Source organism: Eurosta solidaginis, chromosome 3, assembly GCF_040869045.1.
Source record: "Eurosta solidaginis isolate ZX-2024a chromosome 3, ASM4086904v1, whole genome shotgun sequence".
Lineage (NCBI taxonomy): Eukaryota > Metazoa > Arthropoda > Insecta > Diptera > Tephritidae > Eurosta > Eurosta solidaginis.
In genome coordinates this window covers 3,781,487-3,800,547 of record NC_090321.1, presented here as the reverse complement: position 1 = coordinate 3,800,547, position 19,061 = coordinate 3,781,487, and the positions used below count along the sequence as shown (strand labels likewise).

Below are 19,061 nucleotides of genomic sequence, written 5' to 3'. Positions count from 1 at the left end.
ATAAGTATTTTCATTTCAAGGGCGGTTGGAACAAATTAACCAGCAATACAAACTTATCTATTTATCTTCTATATTTGTCAGAAGCATTTCCCAATTATTCTTCGCTAGATTTTCTCAAAACAGTGGTCTCTATAAATACGTTCGAAAAGTTTGAAATCATATACTCTTCTCTTCCAGCTGACACCATCACTGATTGGTAAACGCCCAAATACGTATACATTTACGAAAGCCTTAGCGGAGCATATGCTACTAAAAGAAGCTGGTAATCTGCCTGTTGCCATTGTACGGCCATCCATAGGTGAGTGATTTCAAAACATTCTTTTTAAAGTTGGCTGGAGCTTAACCTTCTCTAGTTTGTCAACTTAAATTGTGACTAATAGCACGTAAATGGCCAAAATGTCTAGGTTAAGCTGAGCTTAGCTTTAACTGTAGACAAATTTGGCATACAGGTGAGAATACCAAAATAGCAGTGAAAATCATTCAAGGTTCGAATCGAGCTCAAACAGCAGTGAAAATTTTTATTAAACTTCAATTAAATTTTTCTTCTTTTATTTTCGATAAATATATAAAAAACTTCGATGAATTCTGTTAATGAAACTATGCCAATTAATCTCAAAACGTTTTCGAAAAAACTCGAGAAATCTTAACTTGTTCTTGAGTCAATTTTGGTCTTAAAATTGGTTGTTTTTGAATTTTTTTCTCAAAAGGGTGTTGAAATTTTCTTCTCCTTCTGCAAAAAAAAAATGTCAATAATCTATGCAAATTTTGAGCGACTTATAACTTGTACTTGATTGGACCGTAAAACTGCATACTAAAAACAATTTTGAAAACTAACTAAAATTATCGAAATTTTCGTAAATTTTTCTCGCATATTCGAATTTTTTCGAAAATGCTTTTGATACTGATTTGGATAGCTTTATTTAAACAGTGCATGGAAGGTTTTTCTTAAATCATGGAAAATAAAAAAAAAAATATTTTCGAAATTTATTAAATATTGACACTGCCATTTTCGTGTTCACTGCTGTAAGTATAGAGTAAAACTATTTTAAATTGTGTTTATATTTGTAATTGCAGTAATTGCCAGCTTAAATGAACCTTTCGCCGGTTGGGTTGACAATTTCAATGGACCAACCGGTTTGGTGGCCGCCGTCGGTAAAGGTCTGTTTCGTACAATAATGTGTGAAAAGAATTATGTTGCCGATATGGTACCTGTTGATATTGTGATTAATTTAATGATTGCCGCAGCATGGCGCACAGCGACGAGCAAATCTGATGCTTTAGCGATATATAATTGTTGTACTGGACAACGACATCCCATACAATGGGGTGAATTTGTTAAATATGCCATGAAACATGTGCGAAAACATCCATTGGGTACGTTTGGTTTTGTTTCACTCGCATAATTTTTTTATTTTTCATCACATATTCTTTATACTGCTACATCAATTATTTATTTTTATATTTTTTTTTTCCTTTATTATTATTTATTCCAGAGGGCTGTCTGTGGTATCCGACGGGTGTGTTACGCATGAATCGTCCATTGAATGCCGTACATGGCTTCATCGTACACTACATACCAGCCTATGTGTTGGATATTTTAGCGCGACTAATGGGCAAGAAGCCATTGTAAGTTTACGCAACGCTGTTAATGGAAACAATTTAATGTCATTAACAAAGAAATTACTCCAACTCGCATTCACTAACGTTTTTTTGTTTTCAATAAATTTTTCGTGTTTTTTTTTTTCTTTAAAAGAATATATTATTCCTAACCTCATTTTTTTTGTAGCATGGCAAGTATCCAAAATAAAATTGCCAAAGCTGTTGGTTGTTTGGAATATTTTGCTACGCACCAATGGCGATTCAAAGATGACAATGTGCACGCACTGCTCAATGTGCTAAGTCAGAAGGATCGCGATACGTTCGTATTTGATGTGCGCACAATTGATTGGGAAAATTATGTGGAACGTTATGTGTTGGGCTTTAGGGAATTCTTATTTAAGCAACGTCCAGAATCGCTACCTGCGTGTCGAAAGCGCATGATGCGGTAAGTGTATGAAATTCAAATTTGAAATAATAATTTAATGTTAACTCACAAACTTTCATCATTCACAATAGATTATACTATCTGCACCAGCTGACTAAAGTGGTGACAGTGATTTTCACTTGGCGCTTCCTAATGGCGCATTCAAAGCGTTTGAATGCATTGTGGACGGCATTTTTGCAAAACGTCTTAAATTTAATGCGATTAATACCATTTTTGTAATATACAATTGAAAAAAGGAAGAGCAGCAGGTGAGGACAGAAAGTGCTGTTTTAAATAATTAAATACAATTTATACATACATATATACATATAAAAATAGTTTTTGTTATTGTTTTGTTATATTTTACGACAGTTAAATTTAAAAAAAATAAACGTAATTATTTGCATTGATTATTTTTATATTTGTAAAATGTTGTAATCGAACGAAAATGCGAGAAAAATAATTTAATTTAAAAAAATTGTATCACAAGGATTATTTGTAGTAAAAAAAATAAGAATAAATAAATAATAAGAAACAAAAAAACTATTGCGTAGAAATATTAGTGCGTGAGATTAAAAGAAAATTATATAAAAAGTAATAAACATTTGCAATTAAAATTACACTAAAGAATATACATTAAAATGGTTAAAGAAAATTTTTTTTGGGACATTCGCAAATCACCGCCCGATATTTTTCTTTATGAGAAAAGAAGAGACAGGTTTTTTTTATAAGCTTTTATTTAGTTTCACTTGGCTGTTGTCTGTAATCAAATCTTGCAAGTTAAATTGGATACACTTCCCGGTGTCCGATTGAGCTGAAATTTTGCACGCATGTGTAACTCCGATGACAATGCAATATTACTTTGCGAGAATTCGATAAATTAATTGATAACAGCGTTATCGGTAAAGATTTGTGTTTACTTTGGCATAAAAGCCCAAGTCCTCAAGAACGCAGGTAACTTCGCTTTGTTTGTGTATACACGAACGTAGAAGTTAGGCTGTTATCGCTAAATGTTGCATACTGTTCTGCGCAATTCATTTTGTTTTACAGATTTTTGGCGATAATAAAAGCCTAAGTCCTCAAGAACGCAGGTTGTTGTTGTTGTTGTTGTAGCAGTGCTTCGCCCCACCTAATAGGTGCGACCAATCACAAATTGTCGTCAATATCCTCTAACGGGAATCCAAGGAAACTTGCTGTTTCAACAGGGGTGGACCGTAATGAAAGGGGTGTTAGAGGCGTTGGTTCCACATTACAATTACAGAGAAGCGGGCATACATTTTGTATGTTGGGGTTGATTCTGGATAGATAAGAGTTTAACCTGTTACAGTATCCAGAACGAAGTTGAGCTAGAGTGACTCGCGTTTCCGTGGGGAGTATGCGTTCTTCTTCCGCAAGTTTTGGGTACTGTTCTTTGAGTACTGGATTTACCGGGCAATTCCTGGCATAAAGGTCCGACGCCTGTTTGTGGAGTTCACTGAGGATCTGCTTGTGTTTTTTTGCTTCATACGGCTGAGTTCTCAGGTGCCGTATTTCCTCACGCAGGTAACTTCGCGAACTAAAAAGTAAAAATAAAATTTAAGAAAACAATTTTTTTTTTTAAAATAAGCTTTTATTATTGGTTAATAAAATTAACTAAAAAGTAAAAAATAAATTGACTGTAAAGAAATGTAACACTTTATAAGTTCACTGTAACCTTTAACGATAATTAGGCTTCTTCGTCTGCGACAAAAAAATTCCATATTGTACATAATTACATGTCTAAAGTATTTATTTATTTAGCCGGCTCAAGGTCAATTTTAATAAAACACTGGTTTGTTTTTTTGTCGCAGATGAAGAAGCCTAATTATCGTTAAAGGTTACAGTGAACTTATAAAGTGTTACATTTCTTTAATCAATTTATTTTTTACTTTTTAGTTAATTTTATTAACCAATAATAAAGCTTATTTTCAAAAGTTTTTTTTTCTTTAATTTTATTGCAAAATAAGTGATCTTAGATTAGAGGTCGCGATGTCAGCTTTCATATTTTCTTGAATGCTCACAAGTTTTTTTTGCATTCTAAAACTCGTGTTTCATTGCGAAATATTTCTAATAGTTCACAGCCTGGGACGGTTAGAATGAGCGTAGCGCCTAAATTTATGTTGCGATATTGAATTCGGTGAAACTCAAACGGTAGTTCTGATTATATTGCGTATTGTTTTGGGTTCAAAATCACCATTATGGGGTCCATAACGCTTATGACGAATTCGATGGCAGTTTTTCCAAATTCACAATTTCGGATCCAAAAATACGGTGAATATTTTTCTTTGACGATTGGAAATATAACCAATAGTATAACTAGAAATCCCATAATATAATGAGGAGTTGGTCAGAACAAACGTTTCCGTTTCACCGTTGTAAATTTCGCAATATATTTTTAGGCGCTACACTCATTCTAAGCATTCAAGGCAGCTGCGAGCTAATATAAATATTACCCAATGAAAAACCATGAACTTGTCATGCAAAAAAAATTTAAAGGATATATGAAAATTAAGAGCATTACAATTCTTTTATAAAAACGACGTGCGCGAGCACTAACATGATTTTTTTTTTTTTTTTTTTTTTGAAATAAAAAATACATGTCTTCATTTTTCACAAGGAACAATTTAGAGTGTGACGTGTGCGAATATTCAAAAATTGCATTTTTTTAACCACTCTAATATAAATATATACATATTAAGTATAATTTGCTACCAAATAAAATTAAAGGAATAAAAAAAATAAATACAAAAAAAAAAAAAACATTTTCTTTTTCCAATAAATAAAATTTGTATGATATTTATGCTACGCATTGCAATTTATGTATTTATGTCTTTTGCGGTTCATTTCATTCCCGATATTTAGGCTACACACGATTTTAATAAACTCTTACTATATACAAACATATTTCACATAAAAAACAACTGCAGAAATTTGTATTTATAGTTATTTAAAGCAAAAAAAAAAAAATATTTAAGCAAATTTGAAAATTTCTTCATTTTAAAATCATTAGATTTTTGTTTGCTTATTTCTTTCTTTGTTTGCCATGCAAAGCAACAAAAGCAATTTTATTAATACAAATATACATACATAGGTGAAGTTACAAACCAACTATTATACATACATTTATGCATATATACAAGCATACATACATACGCAAATATAACTATACGTACGTACATATATACATAATTAAAAAAATATTTGCAATAATGAAATTAGCAAGTGAAATAAATTAGTTTAAAAGAAAAAAATTAAACAACAATAAAATTATAATTAGTTTTTAAGGCGCATTATAAGTCAAATAGCATTAGTAGGTTTACAAACAAATTAATATATGTATATATATATATATACATACATATATGTATATTATGTAATGAGCATTTGTTTAAAGATTTAACGATAAAATACTAACAAAACAAAAAAACATCTTAAACTACAAAATAATAATAAAATATGTAGCATAAAAATTATACCTAAAACAATTGATACAAAAATTTAGAAGATTTATTATGATTAAACAAAATTTAAATTTAAACAAATTATATAAAATTAGATTGCAAATGTCTAAAAGAAACGCAACAAATGTGCATAAGCAGTAAATTAAGTAAGCGATCGTTTGCAAGTATACTAAGTAGACAAACAAAAATGATAGAAGTGAGAGATGAAAAACAAAATAGAAATACAAAATAAATAAATTGCTTGTTATCAATTACTTTACATTTAACAATAAAAAAATGAAATAATGAAAACCACAAATGTAATAGCGAACTAAATTTATGCATTAAAATTATGGAGATAAAATTGAAAATGACAAAATAAAAATAAAAAATAGAAATGCGTGTTTTATTTTTGTGGGATGGCTGTTATTATAAAAAATGCTATACCAAGTAATATGAAATAGTTTCTGAGTCTTTCAGCCATTTACGTATATTAAAAGAACAAAGATAATCATCAGTAAAGCGAAACTGGTGCTTTTTGCTGCAGAGATAAGTACTTTCAAATGCAACTGTTCATAGACTTCCGGTAGAAGACAGGCCACTCTCATCATTGCTAGATTGAGAGGGATGACGAACTGACTATACAAACAAAGAGTCAGTATGCGAACTACATTCCTCTAGATTGAAAGTGTTCTGACCAATCAACAAGGCACGCAATCTTAAAAAAAATATATTAAAAAAAATTCATACAATTTTTAGTATCACAAAAAAGTTGTGAAAAAATTGGTGATAAATTCACCAGTTCCATCATAAATAAATAAAAATCAATGCAAGGCGCGTTAACCTCCGAAGAAATTTTTAATGGAAAAAAGTTCTCTTGCGGCTCGGGGCTTGAACCCAGGATCTTCGGTATGGTAGGCGGATCACGCTACCAAGACACCACGGCGGCCGCTATCACAAATGCATGAATAAAAATATATCAACCGTAAAAATTACAACCGATGCGCATGTAAAATAGTTGCCAAAAAATAAAGCAGTGCTGCAAATGATCGTTATACTTTATCCATGAAATCAGCCTAATTAAGAGTACAAGTTTAAAAGACAGGCAGGACATACCATATAAGCTCACTAACTCTAAGTATATTACTTTTTGAACCTCGTAGTTTCAAAAACTATCGCATTTATTTTAATTCAAAGAGAATATACAGGTCGAGTAAGTATAATGTAAATATTGTAAAATACAGTAACACTTATTGACTATTAGAATATAATCGATAATAAGTAATATCTAATCATGCAGGATTTAATCCCCCCTATTGCGAGTGTCGATTGCAGTAGATAGTCGACCGCTGAGCAAATTATGTTATATACATCGAAAAGTTGAAAAAATAGCAAAATTTGTCTTGTATAAAATAACTGTTTATAATAGTCCAAAGATTTGGCGATTAATTTGCATAGTAATAATTTTAATGCAAAAAATGGAATCGACAAATTTTCGATTCTATTTCGATCGACACTCGCAATAGGGGGGAATATCTTCAACACGTTTAAATACTAAGTTGAAAATTCTTTTATCTTTTTTTCATGTAAAATATATTTCGCAGTTGTTTGATAACTTGCAAATAACGGGGATAAATTTTTTTTTGTTATTCATATATGTATATCTTTTTTGGGCTTAGATATAAGAAATATTACTGCATATTTGCTTATGCATAAAAGTTATATAATTTCATATTAGAATATCTACACATTTTAATTGTGATGTATGCATGTAAACAAACACTACTTATAAACTAATTTCAAATAATGATAAATATTTGAATATATTGCAGATTTTTAGCACATAAAATAGTTTCATCACAATTAAATATATGTAGGAGTAGTATTATATATATTTAAATTTTAAAGTTTTAATTTGGAAAATTGGATTTTCTTATTTACAGAGCATAGAAAACTAACAGAATACCAACCGAACATAAAAGCTGATAAAGATTTAACCAATTCTACGGAATGATCACATATTGTTTGTTTACATACAACCAAAGGTTTTATATAGTAGATACTGAAACATTATACATACATACTATGATATAAATAGTTAAAATATCCAATATTTTAAAAGACATTAATGATTCTGTGTTAACATTATTTTAATTGAAAGTAAAACTCGCGTAGGTATGTGCGTTGTGCTTTGTTTTAAGATTTTTCAGTGTTAATACAAAATGTCTTTTAAATGCTTTTTCGGTAATATCGAGTTTGTTATTTCTTATACGTATTTTCTTGTCTCTCACGTATTACTTACTACCTATTCGCATTTAGTGGGAATCACTAGGAAGTCGCTTCTGCAAACGAAAATCGCAATAAACGTCCTATTTCGAAATCGTATATATTCTGTAAATAAATAATTGTTTAGTAATTTAATATTTTCAACCTTTCTCCACAAACCTTTACTACACTCTCATGCAGTCCTGTGCCTGCTACATAAAGCAGTACTTGCTCCTTACAGTCCCGTATACGCTGCTTCAACATGTCACAGGCATCGAACACGAAATCATCGTTTATACCTTCACACTGTTCAACATTGACACTCTTGAGGTGTGTACAACGGCGCAATAGTACAAGAAGCCCGATATTTGTTACAGCGCGACAATTTCTTATATCAAGGTGCTCCAAAAGAGTTAAACGTTCAGCGAATTCGAATAGACATTCATCGATTAGATTGTCATTATTTGGACAAATAAGACTGCGCAATTGCTGCAGCTTTGATAGGTAAATGGCACGTTCGTGTGTTAAGCAATTTCTAGCAGATATCTCCAGTCGTTCGAGTTGTTGCGCTTTATGCGCTGCTAAAGCAATGAAAAATGTTTCGCGTACAGCACCAAAAGAGTGCATCGAAAGATCGCGTAAGGCGTGTAGTTGTGCTACACAATCATAGTTAACCTCCTTTTCACAGGAGATTTTCAATTGCTCTAATTGTCGGCAGTATCGTTTCATTTCAGTATAGGCACGCGATGAAAGCATTTTGCAATGACGTATATCGAGGCTACGTAAATTGAACAAACACTTGCAAATGTCGATGAAATGGTCGTTTTGCAAATTTTCGCAGCCATAAAGACTGAGTTCATGGAGTTGATATAATTTATTTAGATTTTTTCCTAAATGAAAAAAATGCGAATTAGCGGTGGATACTAGCAAATAATGCAGCACAAATTTAAAATGAAGGGACTGCAGAATGAGTTGTTTATTGCTTTTTACTGCGAAAATGTTAGAAACTTATATTTTGTTTATTCGTTAACGGGCAAACCGACTACAATTAGTAAATATTGTTAGAAAATCGGCATATCTCCATCTCTCTCTAGAAAATACCTTGTCAAAAAACGACCGATTTGAATGAGTTGTCAATATATATAAAAATAGGGCGTTCTCATAGTGGAACCATACAAGGTGGCAGCATGGTGAGATAGCTACAAACATAAATAAAAGTTACATGTGCTTAGTTTTTGTAAATTCGATGGACTAATGTACAAATCGTACTGCGCCGGAAGTTGATGTATCAAATCAAATCAAAAAATAATCAGCTGTGCCGTGCTGTCACCTTGTATAGTAGTTCCGCCATGAGCTTTTAAACAAAATGTTTTGATTACTGATATACGGATATGATGTCTCTCACTTCTCACCAGCGATGTTGTTGTTGTTGTTGTTGTAGCGATAAGGTTGCTCCCCGAAGGCTTTGGGGAGTGTTATCGATGTGATGGTCCTTTGCCGGATACAGATCCGGTACGCTCCGGTACCACAGCACCATTAAGGTGCAGGCCCGACCATCTCGGGAACGATTTATGTGGCCACATTAAACCTTCAGGCCATTCCCTCCCTCCTCACCACCAAGTTCCATGAGGAGCTTGGGGTCGCCAGAACCTCGTCTGTTAGTGAAACAGGATTCGCCGCGGATAGGTGAGGTTGACAATTGGGTTTGGAGAAGCTATATATTGCGCTGGCAACCTGAAGGGTTGCGCTGCACACCCCTTGAATCTGGTATTTTAGTCGCCTCTTACGACAGGCATACCTACCGCGGGTATATTCTGACCCCCTTACCCGCTGGGGGGTCTCACCAGCGATCTTCTGCTTTTCTTCAGGTTGCGTTACAGAGCAGATAAGCAGGGTGAGTCCACCCAAAAGTTCAAGTAGTCATAAAAAATTACTCCCACTCCAGTATCAGAAGGTGTTGGTACGGAATTCATATCCGGCCCTCTTCAGAAACAGTCCCTTTGGATGTTGGAGCTGTCTTTACCGCAATAACACCACCGTAAACACGAAGAGATCTTGCCGAGCAAATTTTCCGTAACTACATTTCTTTCTGTCACAAAATATATTGAACTGTGGGTGTTTTTACAGCAAAACACTAGCAGACAGTCCGTAAAATTTAAATCTGTGAAAATTTACGTAAGTATGCATTTAATATAAGCCAACTTACCTGACAACTCACAAATCTGGTCTAGCACCAGTGCACGTAAGTTAGGCAAATTTTTAAAGGCCAACACAGCACTATCATTCAACGAAAAGTTGTGCAATTTCACATAGGTGACAGCATGAAAACATTCCAGCAAACGCAACAAGCTAGCCGATTCAACATTATTACAATTGAGATTAACACGCCGTATACGTGGACTAAACTCGCTAATGAAATCAATGCGATCTTGATAGTTGTAAGGCACCGCACCAATTAATTCCTCTATATTAGCACCAGCCATTTCAAAAAATTCTCGTATATCCCATAGAGTCATACCAATCAATTGGTTCATGTTGAAGGTTTTAGATGCACACTTGCAGATATGCTTGAAGATATCACGAAAACGTCGACATACACGCGAAAAGCGTATCTGATCGCGTAAGGGTAAGTGCAAACATATGCTTTCCAAGCATTCATCGTTCAATTGCAAAATATTTGTACGCATGGGTGAATAGAAATCAATCAAATCTCCATTTAGATTCAGTGCAACAATACGTGCATTGAAATCAACGCTACCTTTATATGCCTCAGGTTGTTGCCAACTCTCGCAGGCATTCACAAAGAAACGCTTTTTCTGCAATTCATGACTAGAACGTTGAAGAGCTCTTGTAAGGTAAAGAAAATTATATAAATAAACAACTACGCATTTTAAATTAGTGCTTTACCAACCTTGCTGCGGCTACTGGTTGCGCGAAATGTATTACACCAATTGGTGGTTCTGACGTGCCTGTCGCATATTTATCGCGCATTAAATACACTTTGACTACATCACCAAATTGTTTAAAGTATTTGATAAGCTCTGTTTCAGTGACCTGCAAATAATTTGTATGATTAATTTAAGAAAACACCTGATAAATATTACATGAATGCATTGTCATTGGGACACGCTAACCATAGGTACACTTTACTTACTTTGCCATGCAGTTGATATGCTGTGACATTATAAACGAGAAGGTCATCTTCGGTGTATGCTTTATCATCTAAGAAGTAATAATTTGACTTAACTACGAAACAAATAAATTAAATTAGTACATATTAAAGGCAGAAGAAAAATATGCAACACCTCAGCTCTTCCTCCACAGCTTTACTTACGCTTTGTGAAATCCATCGGCTATCTTTAATCCACAGCTTAAAAATATTTAACGTTATTTTGCGGTCCCTATTAGCATTAGTTTTGGAATATTTTACGCTTATTACTTAATTAATTGTCCTACTCATCTGAAAAATTAATTAATTTAGCCGAGTGCTTCTTCTTTCTGTAAAATCCAGTCACAACAGTGACGTGTTAGTGTCATTGGTACTCGGGTTTCTTGGTTTATTCGAAAAGTACCCAAATAAGGGAATATTTACCCTACAAAAAAATTTGGTCATAAAACTTACCCACGACCATGCAAATGTGACTATGAATATAACCTATGGCTGTAAAATGACTAGTCAAATGACGTGGAATGACGAGAGCGTTTTTTGCAGGGTATATTTATTACCACCATACAATTCTTTAACTCAAGTCTTTTTTTTTTTGGAATATTAGTTTAAATGGTTAAAGCGTAAGCTTATTGAAACACCAAATTATCCCTCTATTGGTGTTATGCCATAACACCAGATTATATTTTCAGGACGAAGAAGCGAATCTATACTAGGTGGTGGCAAAGCGAAGTCAATCAATTCGCCGTGCAGATGAATTTCATGTCAAAAGAAAATTTTCATAGAATTCGATTAACGGTAATAGTCTAGTTGAGGGGTCGACTGCTAATACGCTACCAAAAATATCTAGAGAGGTGTCAAACGACGCGTCCTGACATCAGTATTAATAACCCGAAGGCGGAAAATAAAAATATTAGCCCGTTCAAAAGATATTAACGAAAAACCCCGAAAAAGACCCGCGGGTACGTCCGAAACCGGTGGTGGGATCCATAGTATTTTTGCGCAGGATACCGTTTTGAATGGGCGGCCTTCTGCCGCGCTTATAAAAAATAACCCTGGGCTACGTCATGCCAAGTCCGGGTGTGTGGTATAACCGTGGCTACCGCCACGGTGATGCACAAATTTTTTTGTGGGTACTAACACAACAACAACCACATGAAAATCGCCAACTTCAACTGCAAATATCTCCGGATATAGATAAAATTTTTCTTTTCCGCCATCGGATTATTGTTCTCGAGATTAATACGCGTCGTTTGACACCTCTCTCGATATTTTTGGTAGCGTATTAGCAGTCGACCCCTCAACTAGACTATTACCCGATTAAGTGACATTTTGTTGTACAAGGCTTTGTTTGGAAAATTATCAAGAAGAAGCAATCAGCTGTTGCGATAACACCACCTCTACTGAATTCGCCTTGGTTGGGACCAAGGCGAATCCATACCAGGTGATGGCAAAGCGAATTGAACCAATTCGTCGTGCAGAAGAATTTCAAATCAAAAGAAAACTTTCATTGATTTCGATTAACTGACACATTGTTGTACAAGGCTTTGTATGGAAAATTATCAAGAAGAAGCAATCAGCTGGTGCGATAACACCACCTCTAACCGTGCCTAAGAATGTCAAGTCAAAAGAAATTTTCATTGATTTCGATTAACTGACATATTGTAGTACAAGGCCTTGTATGGAAAATAATCAAGAAGAAGCAATTAGCTTTTGGGATAACAACACCTGGTACTAAATTCGCCTTGGTTGGAACTCATGTCTGGCGCAAGAATGTTGCAGGGGGTGAGAAGAGAGGATAAGAGTACAACAGTAGCCGTGCTGTTAAGTCGTTTAATTTTTTTCTTTATATTTCTTCCTCTCTCTGCTTGTATGCCATTTTTTGTTTTACACTCGCTGTCAAGATAAATTGATCCAAGTAAACGGGAATTGAAAGCACAAACGGGAATTGAAAGCAAAAGGTAACGCCAACAGTTTTGGGTTCAAGAATTGTATGGTGTAAAACCTTGCTTCTTTTGACATTTTCGTTTTCACCAGCACATGGTGACCAGTGTTGCCGCTTATTCAAACTTTTAGTAACCAGAATTTTCCCAAAATGTAACCAACACCCCTATTATGAATTTTCATCCGATAGAAGATAAACGCTTCCTAGCGTATCGTAAAAAATCAGCTTTCATATTGCGATTTCCACACGCCCGATAGATGTACTATTGTGAATGACAGCAGAGTTTTGTTTACAAATTTTTGTGAATCTATACGAAACAGATAGCAAAACAAAACGTAAATACTAACAATTCATTTGTCTTGTACGTAAAAGTGGCAAAAGTTTTTAAAAGCTGTTATAATAAAATGTTTTATGCAACCTCTGTTACCTTTTATATAAACTCAAATGAACAAATTGACGGAACTTGCATAGATTCCACAGAAAGAAGAAAATTGAGAGATCATTCCAATCTTCTTGAAATGAACTCTACACTGTAAGTACTTGACATACTAAAAGTAAAAAAAGTTTAATAAACAAAATTGATGTCAAAGTATGTCTTAACAGAAATAGAAGGCAGTTTGCGCGCCTGTAAAAATAGGCCATCCATCCCAAATATTTTGAAGGTTTGTGCCACTTTAAGGCTTCTTGCCCAGGGTGTTGCAACAGAGTGTTGGGAATGAGGCTGTAGTTGGATTATTTTGGATTATGTAATAATTATATATTTACTTTTATTTAAATAGTTCACAACGTATCGTGGAAAAATTTATCAGCGATAGCTAGCGTCGAAAATTGAACAGCGTATGCGATAGTTAGCGTATGGCAATACCACGATAAACGATAAACGCTAACGATTGAGTTTCACACGCTAGAATTTATTTCATAATACGGTAGAACAGATTGCAAGCGTTTATCGTGTATCGTACGAGTTCATAATAGGGGTGCAAAAGTGGAAAATGGTAACCGAACCGAAAAAGTTTGCGTTTTGCTGGCAGCATTGATATTTATTTTATTTTAGCGTATATGTAACGTAAAAACAGTTGGAAAAAAATTAAGAATATATTCGATTAAAAATAATTTTTAGCCGACCATACGTAATTCTTTTCATTTCCTTTTGGACACAACTCTTTATATGGAATTATGCTGTTTATAGTTTATATTGTTTCTTAGCTTCGTTTTAATTAAAGCTAAGTCGGAATGTGGCAAGGACAATAACTTCATTACAAATTGCGTAAGACAAAACAGGTCTCTCCCAATCACATGCAATATTTTTCTCAAAAAAGCGATAATAACCAGCTATGACAAGATTTTGGCAAAGACGGACGACAATGAATATCTATAGATGGTGGTGCCGCCGCTTTACATAGACACTACACCATTGCACTTTAAATCAAATTTCCCTTAATATATCAAAATCACTGTACATGTTACTTGTTGTAAAATAAAGCTCGAAAATATAATTTATAAGTTTCAAAGTGGACAGTTTAAACGGTAACCAAAATAGGCAAGCGATAACCACGTAACCAAAAGAAATTTCGGTAACAAAATTTGGTTACAAGTAACCAGAAACGTCAACACTGATGGTGACCAGCCCTGATGTTATCTATAATTGTGAATATTTTGTAGAACAAATCGCAAAAATCTATTGTGAATACAATAAATCTAGCGAAACAGCTGACTTTTGTTTACACTTTTTCCCATTGTGTACCATGCCTTTTCGTTGCCCTTAACCATTGCGAATACCTACATATGATCATGGTTATGGAGGGGGGGAGGGGGCGGGGGACGGCGGTACATCCAGAGCAATTGCCCTGGGGCCCAACAAGGCAAAGCAGTATTGACAGTACTCTAACTAGGATTTCATAGATACATATTTGTTGCTACAAAAAATTGTTTTAAAATTGAAAATCACTAAACTAAAATCATAAGCATCCAATCAAATACTCTGGGGCATAGTCATAGTTGAAATAAAATGTGATTTTAAGTAAGATAAACGTTTTTGACACAATTTTATAAGCGCTATCTGTCAAAATGCTTCAACTAACTTAAAGTCACATTTTATTTCGACTATAAAGCTGGAGACATTGGTGCTTTATCGGTAACCGTATCGATAACCTTTTATCAGCTGATTCGACCTACCTTATGAGAATCAATGCAATCGATTATTGGTGCCGCTAAGGTCGTAACCGTATCGTAGCCAACCAACTGGGTTTTGGTTTACCGTCGTAACGATAAACAGCTGATTACGTTAGGGATACGGATACAGCGATACGACATACGGCACCAATGACTCCGGCTTAACTATGCCCCTATCGGTTTGGTCGTATTGCTTTTTCATTTTTGTAAAAGCCAGCGACATCTGTAAATACAAGCTGATAATAAACTAGAGCGTTAATTTGAAAAAATTAGTACACTTGACTTGTTTCGCGAAGCGCAAATTTGTGCAAACATATGAGTATGCCGTGGATAAGCTTACATAGGTTATTGATGAGTTGAAGAAGTTCAGGGATCAAGGGTCGATTATACTTCAAGAATGTAAGATTCTGGCTGGGAGTATAGGAGTTGTGAATACATTCGCAGAGAAAAGAAGGAAGATAAGAAATCGTCAGTTCGATGAATTACCTGGCGAATCACCTGAGTGTGATTCCGAAACTCAATTCAAACAGCAAGTTTTTTACGTTCTTTTGGTCTGCTTGATTGGTAACAGGACAAGACGTTTCGAAGCCGTAAATGACATTGCGATTAAATTTAGTTTTTTGTGGAAGTATCAGGATCTGACGGAAGAATAGCTCAGAGAGAAGGCAGCGGCATTCTGCACGATTTATGGCATCGATATTTCTACGGATCTGATAGATGAAATCATTCATCACAAAGCCATCCAGATAGCAAATTTGGGATGTGATTCGCTGCCACCATTTCAACTTCTGAACAAATTTCATGACTTGAAGATGGAAGTATTATTTCCTAACATCTGCATAGCATTAAGAATATTTTGCACACTTCCAGTCAGTGTGGCTGAAGGGGAGCGTTCTTTTAGTCTATTGTCTCGCGTGAAAAATTTTTTACGTTCTACTATGAGCCAAAATCGCTTGACAAGCCTTGGAACAATGGAGTTGGAGTCCAGCCTTGCCCGCAGCATTAGTTTTGAATCGGTAATTTCCATATTCGCAGATCACAAAGCACGGAAGGTTTTCCTTGGCTGATTCAAGCTCTTAAAATGTACATATTTACAATCAAACAATGAAATCTAACATTTCATTTATGTAAGTGCTCCAGTAAATCTTATTTTATATGAAATGAAACTGAAAATGTGAATTGAAAAATTTATGTATGTTATGTTATTTTTTTACTGGATTGAGTTCATTTTTTAGGGGACCCGTTAACGCGAACTGTCCCAGGGGCCCGGTTCGGCTCTCTGCGGCCCTGCATATGATGAAGTATCTTTCTAATCTTCCATTGCCATTACCTGTCAAATAAGGCTGAGAGGGAGAATGGCTGTTATGAATTGCCAGCAAATCTTTCTAATTTGTTTGTTTGCACGTGTTAAATAAATTGAGTTGCCATAAATTGCCCATTTGTGTTTCAAACCAAGTTTTCTTTAATATGTGTCTACAGAATATCAGACTAGATATTAATATTCATTTTTAAAATCTAGTTGATAAAGATAATATGAGCAGCCAGTTAAGTAAACTTTTTAAAATACATAAATAACGCAGTACCTATACCAGTCTTTCACAAAATGTTTGAAAAACACCATTCACCAAATGATGTGATTAATCGAACAGCGGTTTAACAAGTGATCGAGGCTGTTTACTATTTTTAAGGTTTTTTCAAACATTTGCCACTTGTATGAGCTCAAAATGCACTTAACGGAGGCGCGAAACTATAGTTAACATGGAGAAAACGAAAATACGATTAGCAATTACGGTTTAAGCAATTTTGGAAACTAAAAATTGTTTTTAAACAAAACCAAAAAAATTAAAAAAAAAAATCAAAAAATGGAAATTTGTAGCCACTATTGGGTTTGAAACAAAGACAAAAAGTTTGTTTGTAAAAATATGATTTCAAAACAAACCCCAAGAGTTTAAACATGGTGCTGAAAACTTAAGCTCTTTTCGAAACATTTTGTAATTCTTATGATGTATTATGATGTGATAGCTCAGTAAGTAGAGCAAACTACTAGAATCCGTGACACGTCGGTTCGAAAGGGAGCCACCGCCCACTAGATTTATATTTTGGTATCGTTTCAAATTGAGATCCAGTTCTTTGCATTCAATTTCAGGAAAACCGGTTTAATATATATTTGAAACCGAATTTGGTTTGGTCATATATGTAGTACAAAAATTGCTGATAGGACTTTCTTAAACCGAGTTTTGAGACGTTTTTTAAACAAATTTTGAATAACCGTGCAGACAGGGCATTGCAGTGTGTAAGTTCAAATCAGGTTCAAAATATCAGACAATCCATTTCCTGTTAAATGTATGACGGACCACTATAATGATTTATTGCATCCATCTATGATTTGCTGCCCCGCTTTTGTAAGGTCGACCCGAAATTACAACGACTTATAATGATTTATTGCATCCACTACCAAACATTTAATATTAAACCATTAATTTTCGACCGAAGTCTCGCAGTTTAGTAATAAGTTATTAATTCTATTTGGTAAGAAGTTTAAACTTAACTGAGCACTAAGTTAAAATTTTCAAAATTCTTTTAAAACAAACCTCAAAAAGTTTAAAAAATTTATAATAAAAACTTTTACTGCCAAAAATCTCAAAATAAAAAATTTCAACTCGAAATCTGTCGACGGACCGCATAGGTTTACTTTTTAAATACAAGTGTAGGCTCCTCTGGTTTAAAATTTAATCCGAGCTCTCTGCACTAATTTTCACGTAAATCGGTATCTAAATCCAACGCTGGTCATATATGGAGTACCAAGAAGTCTCAGATTTGGGCTCAAACTTTTAAACGTGCAACAACTGGAATAGAATTTCGTTAAAAATTTCGATAAACGCAATATATTTCCGTCATGATCATGAATATTTATCAAAATTCGAAAGCTTCCATGGAATTTATGTATTCGTGGTAGGTTTGTGACTATGATAAATTCGATTTTTGGGTGATTCTGTGCCAACACGTAAAGGCTGTCACGTAGCCTTCAAATCTATCGTCACTCTTCTTTCTAATCCTATACATCCTTCTCACCACATACCTAATATTATTCTGAAGATTTAACAGCATTGCATAGAATCCACCTCTGTTAAACATCTACGGAAAGTTAATTAAATAGAAAAATTATGAGAAATAAAACTATTTTGGTTATACATTATGATTACTTTCTGTTTATTTATATTTATTTTCCTCTTTCACATTTAGATGTAATTTTTGATACAATCTTTAATTATTCCTTACATAAATATGTATGTTTATTACTCACATTATCATTTTCTGAATGTATGTACATATGTATGGTCATATGTTATGAGCTTAAAATATTTTAATATTTTGTATATTTTTTTTTTATATTTTATTCATTTTTTGAACTAAAAATGTGTAAATTCTTTCTGTTTCATTAATACAAATAAATACCTGTAAATATAGTACAGTTTTTGACTGTAATTTTCATTTTCCTTTTCTTTTGCATAGTATATAATTTTTTTATTCTACATTTTATTTCAATAGCACACTTGTATAATATTAATATGCTATGAGCATTGAATTTTATTTGATATTGCACAGTGTGGCTTTTGAAATATTTTCAATTAAATTTAAATAAAAAAACACATCTTAAAGGTGAGTAAGGCAATTCACAAGCTGTCCTATTAAATGCATGTGCTACGATTTGAAAATTGTCATGTGTGCTTTGTGGTTATTTCTCATATAAAAATTTTGTAAAAAATACCATTCAGCAGCCTATGTATGTATGTATATGTATCAAGTGTGCTAAGTTATTGTCAAAAAAAGTATTTATTTATTTTAAAAGATTTCAAAGAATTTTGGTAACAAACTGCAAGAAAACAACGAAAGAATGTCAAATAGTGATGAAAAGATCAGCGATTGCATAAACTTAGATTTTAAGAAGCTTTTTCCTGAGAGCTTTTCTTATGGATGTATTTGAATACGACATACAACTCAAGGGTAGTGACCGCAAGGGTCCTATTTAAA

General features: G+C 33.7%; 2 protein-coding genes across 12 annotated transcripts in view; one reads left to right on the top strand and one right to left on the bottom strand.

Moving 5' to 3' along the window:
- Positions 1–6,897, top strand: part of LOC137243131 (putative fatty acyl-CoA reductase CG5065) — a 129,711-nt gene extending 122,814 nt beyond the window's left edge. For all 10 annotated transcript variants that reach the window (XM_067770443.1, XM_067770442.1, XM_067770439.1 and 7 more), the window contains 5 exons: positions 178–298; positions 1,075–1,374; positions 1,494–1,626; positions 1,787–2,044; positions 2,116–6,897. In XM_067770443.1, the coding sequence (XP_067626544.1) occupies positions 178–298; positions 1,075–1,374; positions 1,494–1,626; positions 1,787–2,044; positions 2,116–2,263 (960 nt within the window). In that variant the 3' untranslated portion in view covers positions 2,264–6,897. The remainder of the gene's footprint in view (positions 1–177; positions 299–1,074; positions 1,375–1,493; positions 1,627–1,786; positions 2,045–2,115) is intronic.
- Positions 6,625–11,231, bottom strand: LOC137243133 (F-box/LRR-repeat protein 2-like). Of its 2 annotated transcripts, none has more exons than XM_067770446.1 (6): positions 11,081–11,231; positions 10,901–10,992; positions 10,658–10,800; positions 9,953–10,593; positions 7,927–8,636; positions 6,625–7,872 (listed from the first exon to the last, which is right to left on the bottom strand). In XM_067770446.1, the coding sequence occupies exons 1-6, from the start codon at positions 11,094–11,096 to the stop codon at positions 7,810–7,812; spliced, it is 1,665 nt and encodes a 554-aa protein (XP_067626547.1). In that variant the 5' UTR covers positions 11,097–11,231; the 3' UTR covers positions 6,625–7,809. The 2 variants fall into 2 exon arrangements, with proteins under 2 accessions (XP_067626547.1, XP_067626548.1); XM_067770447.1 differs by having other exon boundaries at positions 11,052–11,182.
- Between the last annotated feature and the right edge of the window lie 7,830 nt (positions 11,232–19,061).